A 6,841-nucleotide genomic window follows, 5' to 3' on the forward strand; every position below is an offset into this window, starting at 1 on the left:
AATCTCACACACACACACACACACACACACACACACACACACACACGAAATTCTCAAATGAAGAAAAAGAACCCAAATAGAGAGAACTGACTCTTCTAAGTTATTCAATGCCCTCCACAAAAGGGCTGTGAGACATTTATGTGTGCACATATCCCCACATGAATAAATATTAAATGTTTTTAAAAAAATAAAATGATCATTGTTAAAAAACAAACAGGCTGTTGAAATGGCTCAGTGGCTAAGAGTGCTTACACACCAATCTAGTGACTTGTGATCTGAATTTGTTGCTTGGAAAACATGGAAAGGCATCAACTCCAAGAAGCTATTTACCTCCCTATGCATGTGGTGCCAATGGTCCCTATGTGCACACATCACAGTTACACACAGGGTAACTTTTTAAAGGGGACTGACAGATGTAATCCCATAGGTTTTGTGTTTTGTTTTGCTCCCCCAATCAGGCAGGAATATATTTTGCTTCACAGGGGTAGGAAGAGGAGAGAAGGTTTAACTTTTAAGCACATTCTGTTGGGCTAGCTTGTTACATACTGACAGGGCATGAAACATTTCCTATCTTTTCAAAAGTCTTTCTGGTTTAAATAACTGAAACTGAGCTGAGATGTAGCTCCATTGTGTAAGCTATCACCATTCTCTGGCTGAAGCATAGCAGTGCAGCCTACCTTCAGGCTGAAGTTAGAACTTACTGAGTATGTAACTGCATTATTTCTAGTGATCTGAAATTACAAGAATGATCTCACACAAAACCAAACCAAAAAGGTCTACATTGTACAAAGGCTGCTTCAAAGGATACAATCAGATTCATGACATACCCAGTTTATAAAAAACTTAAGCTGGGTGTAGTGATGCAGGCAGACTGCTACAAATTCAAGATCATAGTTTGAAGTCAAAATGGGCCACATAGCAAGATCCTATCTCAAATGCACGCACATCTGTAGATTCTACTTTTCTTAAATTTATTACAACCAGCCTAAGTTAACAGTTCTCAAACTTCTCTGCAGTGTTCCTGCACAAAACAGTGATGGCAACCTTCCAGAGATTTGAACCTCTAACCCAAGACCGACCCTGGTCAATAGAATTTTTTGCTATTTGCATTTTACCTTTAAAGTGACTAAGATGGGGAGATGAATATCTCAGTGGTAGAGCCTTCGCTTACAATGCAGGAGGCCCTATTACCACCATTTCCCCCAATATGCAAACAAAATTAACATGTGTCATAGTAACCACTGTAAATGTATCTGGGTTCTTCTAAAAAGGACAGTTAACATTTTTAGCAGTAAGTAAAATGAATGTTCCTGGTGGAACTCTTGGTTTATCCCATGGCTCTGCATACGTGCCTGTATCCACCTCCAACCAGCATATGAAAACCAGAAACAAACACGGTTGAACCGTCCAGCTATTGAAAAAGGTCGCTTAAGCCATGACATGATTTTATTGACATTAAAATCCTGCATATTTACTTTAAAATTCGATAACCTTAACTCTCATCAATTCCAAATTAGAATCTCATGGTGCTTTAAAAATGTGTTTCAGTTCCATTACTAAATCCTTAACATTTTCCAGTTCAAAATTTTTTTAATCCTGGGTTCCTTTTATGTAGGTGCCATCATATCGTTTCTAACAGTCAAAATGCATCTCGCGTTTTAAATGTTTTGCCTCTGAGTGATTCTTCATGTTTTGTCTAGCCACCCCGCCAATGTACTATTTTCCAATGGGCAGGGCTTCATCCATCCCTCCAGGGGCTACACTCCATCCTGGCTGAACGCTACAACAAAGGCGAGCAGCCTCCTAACTAGGGGTCCCGAGTGCCTCTACCGGGCGCCCAGGCAGAACCGACGCTCTGGATCCCTGGGAGCTTGGGAGCGAAACGCCAGCGCCTCATCAAGGCAAACAGTCCTAATTACAGTGTCGCCTGCACCCCATCATTAGCCCCCACCGGGCAGGTTTCCTCTCGGACAGCAGCCAACATCTCAGGCCGGACAAGTTCCTCCCGGACCCAGGGCCCAGCCTGCCTGAGCCCGGCCGCTCCCAGCTGACCCTGACCCGGCCGCGGGTGTAGACGCGGCCGCACCGGCTCCTCAGCTCCGCCCGTCCCAAGCCCCGGATGTGACGGCAGGTCGCCCCGGGCGCTCGCCCCCCGGGACGAGCACCGGAGCCCGCGGAAGGTTGCGGAGTTTTCCCCCACCGGCCCGCTGCCCACCACGTACCCAAGTGAGCAGGCTCTCGCACAGCTCCACCCGCTCCACCGATTCCACGTTAAACATCTTCCTGAGGGGGCCCGCAGCGTCTCCTCGACCAACCAGAAGCCGCGGCCGCTCGGCTCGGGGTTGAGTCCGAAGGGTCAGGCAGCCGACCGGCGTCTGGCGAACCTTCTCTTCCGTCCGGCCGCTCCCGGGGCGCGGACGCTGGCAATCGCTCCACACTGTCACCGGCCCCTCCTTCCCTCGCTCGGGGCCGCGCGCTCCCTGCGCGCCCCCGGCGCCGCCAGCCCACGCCCTCCCGTGCGAGCGCCACTGCGCACGCTCGCGCTCGCTCAGCCCCGCCCCTCCAGGCGCGCCCCCGCGGGCGCGCGCCCTAGGCAGGCCCTGCGCCGGCGGGCGGCGTTCGTTCTCCGCCCGTCTGCTCGCCCTCGCTGGGGCGCCGCAGTGCGCGTGCGCCGACGCTGGCGCTCTCGCTTTAAGAAGCCGCCTGCAGTTGCCCGGGAGGAGTAGCTGGGTCGTCCCCGGAAATGAAGTCTGTTCTGACCCGCGGACTGGTACGGTAGTTCCTCCGCCGACCGCGACGAGGTACGCGCCCCCTTCTCCGGCCGGCCGCGGGCGTGCGCCAGGCCACGCCCCCGCACTGGCCGCAGACGGCCGGGACGGGCGGCGCTCGGCGCGGAGGGGCGCAGCGGGGCCGCGCGAGGGTGGGCTCCGCGCGCCGCTTCCCTCCGGAAGCCTGGGCTCTGCCCTGAATCGCCGGAGCCGGCCCGGAGGCGCAGGGCGAAGGTGGAACGGCTGACGTGGGCGCGTCTCGGTAGCAGTGGACCGGTTTGGCCCGGCTGCAGCGAGCCGGGCGTTCCTCCTTGGAGCCCCCTTCTCCCACAAAACTTTACCCGAAGTGAGGGAGGGTGGACGCCAGTTCCCCAGCGCGTAAGGACCCCTACTGTTCCTAAGGCCTGTTTCTTGTGTTGGGAGTTGGCTCCGGGGAGGTGCATCCTTGTCCCGACTTTCGATTTTTATTTTTATTTATTTTTTATACAGGCATTGTAGGGATTCATATGCGTTTTTAAGCTGCGTGCAGAACAGTGCGTAGCAGAACATGTTTGAGGAATATTAATAAAATGAATTGCCACGTTCCAGAGAGTTCTTCCATCCATACCATTTCTGGCCTGATTTTTGTGACAGGCACTTTATTACTTTCCCTTTTAGCTTTTTTACCAGATGAATATGCATGTAGTATGATTCTCCTTTGTTTGATTGTGAACTTTTATGAATGGATATGTATTGTGGTTTGGGCTTTTAAATAATATTAAATTATCTGCAAAAATCCCATGATTGTCTAATATCCTATTGTGTGACTACTACAGTCCTGTACCCGTTCTACTATTGATGTACACTTTGTTCCAGTTTAGGGCGTCTAAGAATAATGTTATAGTAAACATTCTTCCACCTGGACCTTAATGCAAAGATATTGGCGTTTCCAAGAGAACACGATACAAGATATATGATTTGGAGTCCTAGGAGAATTGTGGATTCAAAGGTATGCATAACTACCAGGTCATGCAAATTTTGATTAGCAGTGTTTGGGAATTTAACTTCCCAGGACATACCTTCACTTTTTTTTTTTTTTTTTTTGGCAGTTCCTGGAGACTTCTCCTTTCCCCTTAGAAGTCGGTTTTTTCACTGAGCTTTTAGAACTTCCAAAAAACATTGAGTTTTTGTTTTGTTTTGTTTTGCTTGCTTGGTGTATTTGTGTGTGTGTGTGTGTGTGTGTGTGTGTGTGTGTGTGTGTGTGTGTGTAGCCCTGGCTATTCTGGAACTAGCTCTGCAGACCAGGCTGGCCTCAAACTCAGAGATCTGCCTGCCTCTGCTTCCCGATTGCTGGGATCAAAGGCTTACTACCGCCTTTCAAATGATCCTTTTATCGACTACTGCTTGGCGATCACATGTAATCTTGGACTGAGTACATTGTGGTGCTAGATTCATTACCCTAGCAAATATCGGGGCCTGAGTCCAATCTCTGGTCCAAAAATAAACAAATAAATAAACAATAAAAAGTCATCTGAAACCTTCTCAAAGGCTTTCCCTGCAAATATTCTTCTTAACAGGGGCAGAAATACCTTTAGAAATCCTGACTTTGAATCTCCTGTTCTTATGGCATCTATGTGGGTGCCTCTGGATCTTTGTTAGACTAGAGGTCCAGCATTCCATGCTGAAATGTTTCTGTAGAACTGGTGTCACCTTTCAGTGACTAACACTTATTAGGTAAGCAGATAGTAAGTGCATGGTACATTGACCTCAGCCTCGTCTTTACCAATGCACATGTTGGAGGGACCGTGGTCTCTGTACAGTAACCACTTTTACTCCAGCTCCTTCAGCTTTCAAAGCTGTGATACGGTTGATTTAAAGTATGTCTTGTCAAATCTGTGAGTCCACGATGCTTTTATGCCCTATGTAGCATTACTGGTTTATTTTGTGCTTTAATTACTTTTCGGGGCAGAAGTGATGTTAAGAACTCCTTGAAAGTGATTACAGAAGCCATCTGACCATAAGGATGCTACATGAACCTCGGGGGACCAGTGGGGAAGGAGGCCATTTTTCCTTTGTTAGGGGAAATCCTAGTATTCCTACTAGGAAAGGGTAGCCCTTTCTATGACAGTGTTACAGAAAGACCCAAGAGAGCTGAGTTGGGACTTTTCTGAGCTGCCTTTGTAGGCCTAGCCCAGGTGGAGGTTAGTTCTCAGCTACAGCAGTCTGAGTTCAGGGGAACATGCTGTTCCATACGGCAAATTCTGGATTTGGTGTGAGCACACATGTCAGAAACAGATGAGCATGTGTCATTCCAAAAATCAGACTTTATTGAATAACAATAAATACACAAGGTTCAGTGACATTTGTTATATAATCCTACCTACTTTAATAATATGGCTGAGACAAAAGTAGGTTCTTTTATTCCAGTCTTAATTAGTAACATTAACTGTCCTACAATATATCACAGGCATAGGTAACTCTGTGTGTGTGTGTGTGTGTGTGTGTGTGTGTGTGTGTGTTTTACCGTTAGTGAGACTGCATTGGAGTTCCAAAGATTTCAGAAAGGGCCTGAGAGAAACTGCTGATAGGTAATTTACCAGACCAGTGCAAGGAAGGAGCTGCTAGAGTCAGGGTCTAAGGGTGGGGCTATAGTCCGTTTGCAAGGTAAAAAGCCAAACAGCGCTCAGGAAATGGTGGGTCCTGCGTAGGTTCAGGTAGAGGAATAGGCTGGCGGTGTTGATAATGGGTTCAAGCCAAGACAATTCTCCAGAGACAACTAGGGAGTCCTTTGTTGATCTTTGATTCAAACACCAGCACCACGGCATCCCAGTGTTAGGTGTCTATTTATTGGCTCCAGGGGAGAGCATTTGCTCAAGTTCTTGTTCCTTGTTTCTCTGATATGACTTTAATATGCCCTGTGTCCTTACACTTTAAATTTAGTCCAATAAACTAATAAGATAGCTCCCTTTCTACTTTCAGGAATAAGTCATGTATTAGTCTGTGCTGGGTAGGTGGTACCTGACACATGGTGTTGCTTACATGTCCATCTCATGCCTTCAGTTATCCCGTTTCTGAAAGTTAGACTGTGTGAGGGATAGCATAGGAAAAATGAGTAATGATACTATAAGTCTCAGCCGATGCACTTGGCTTGCAAAGCACTGCTTTCTCTGTTTTTTCTTGTTTGTTTGTTTTTTGTTTGTTTGTTTTTTGTTTTTGAGACAGGGTTTCTCTACATAACTGTGGCTGTTCTAGAACTTACTATTTAGACCCAGCCCTCCCCAAATCACAGAGATCTGCCTGCCTTTACCATCTGATTGCTGGGATCAAAGACATGCACCACCATACCCTGCCTACACATCCATACATTATTTTGAGACAAGTCTTATGTAGTCCAGGCTGATCTCGAACTTCTTATGTAGCCAAGGATAGCCTTGAACTTCTGAACCTCCTTTCTCTACCTTCCCAGTATGTCTGTGTGGTGCTAGTAATGAAACCCAGAGCTTTATGCATGCTAAGCAAGCACTGTATCAACTAAGCTACATTTCTGGCCCTGTCTCTAGGACTTCGATCGCAGCCATAGCATTTCTAATTTAAAAAGAGAATACTTAATAAAGGAAAAGCCTTACACTGATTGTCTGGCCTATTCTTAGATTTCAAATGCTTTCCTCCCCAGCCTCAGCTGGCAGTTCATGTGGCTGTTTTTCTTTTTTCTTTTCTTTTTTAAATAGCTTTTTTTTTTAAAAAAAAAGATTTATTTATTTTATGTATATGAGTACGCTGTAACTGTACAGATGGTCGTGAGCCTTCATGTGGTTGCTGGGAATTAAATTTAGTACCTCTGATTGCTCCCGTCAACCCTGCTCACTCTGGTCAACCCGCTCGCTCCAGCCCAAATAAGTACACGGTAGCTGTCTTCAGACTCACCAGAAGAGAGCTTCAGATCTCATTATGGATGGTTGTGAGCCACCATGTGGTTGCTGGGATTTGAACTCAAGGCCTTCAGAAGAGCAGTCAGTACTCTTACCCGCTGAGCCATCTCACCAAACCATGTTTTTAAATGAAAGCAAAAGTAGAGCTCACTTGCACTCCCCCCC

General features: G+C 47.0%; 2 protein-coding genes across 9 annotated transcripts in view; one reads left to right on the forward strand and one right to left on the reverse strand.

The window, feature by feature from the left end:
* Positions 1-2,505, reverse strand: part of Hook3 (hook microtubule tethering protein 3) — an 84,506-nt gene extending 82,001 nt beyond the window's left edge. The window contains exon 1 of one of the 2 annotated variants that reach the window (XM_031339411.1): positions 2,223-2,505. In XM_031339411.1, coding sequence (XP_031195271.1) covers positions 2,223-2,279 — 57 coding nt within the window. In that variant the 5' untranslated portion in view covers positions 2,280-2,505. The remainder of the gene's footprint in view (positions 1-2,222) is intronic. The other variant, XM_031339412.1, reaches the window with a different exon arrangement.
* A 63-nt stretch (positions 2,506-2,568) lies between these two features.
* The window catches only part of Rnf170 (ring finger protein 170), a 25,470-nt gene continuing 21,197 nt past the window's right edge, over positions 2,569-6,841 (forward strand). The window contains exons 1-2 of one of the 7 annotated variants that reach the window (XR_004109827.1): positions 2,569-2,801; positions 3,624-3,756. The gene's annotated coding sequence lies outside the window, so the exon portion shown is untranslated. The other 6 variants (XM_031339413.1, XM_031339415.1, XM_031339416.1 and 3 more) reach the window with 6 other exon arrangements.

The sequence above is a fragment of the Mastomys coucha genome, unplaced genomic scaffold, assembly GCF_008632895.1.
Source record: "Mastomys coucha isolate ucsf_1 unplaced genomic scaffold, UCSF_Mcou_1 pScaffold22, whole genome shotgun sequence".
NCBI classification, from domain to species: Eukaryota; Metazoa; Chordata; class Mammalia; order Rodentia; family Muridae; genus Mastomys; species Mastomys coucha.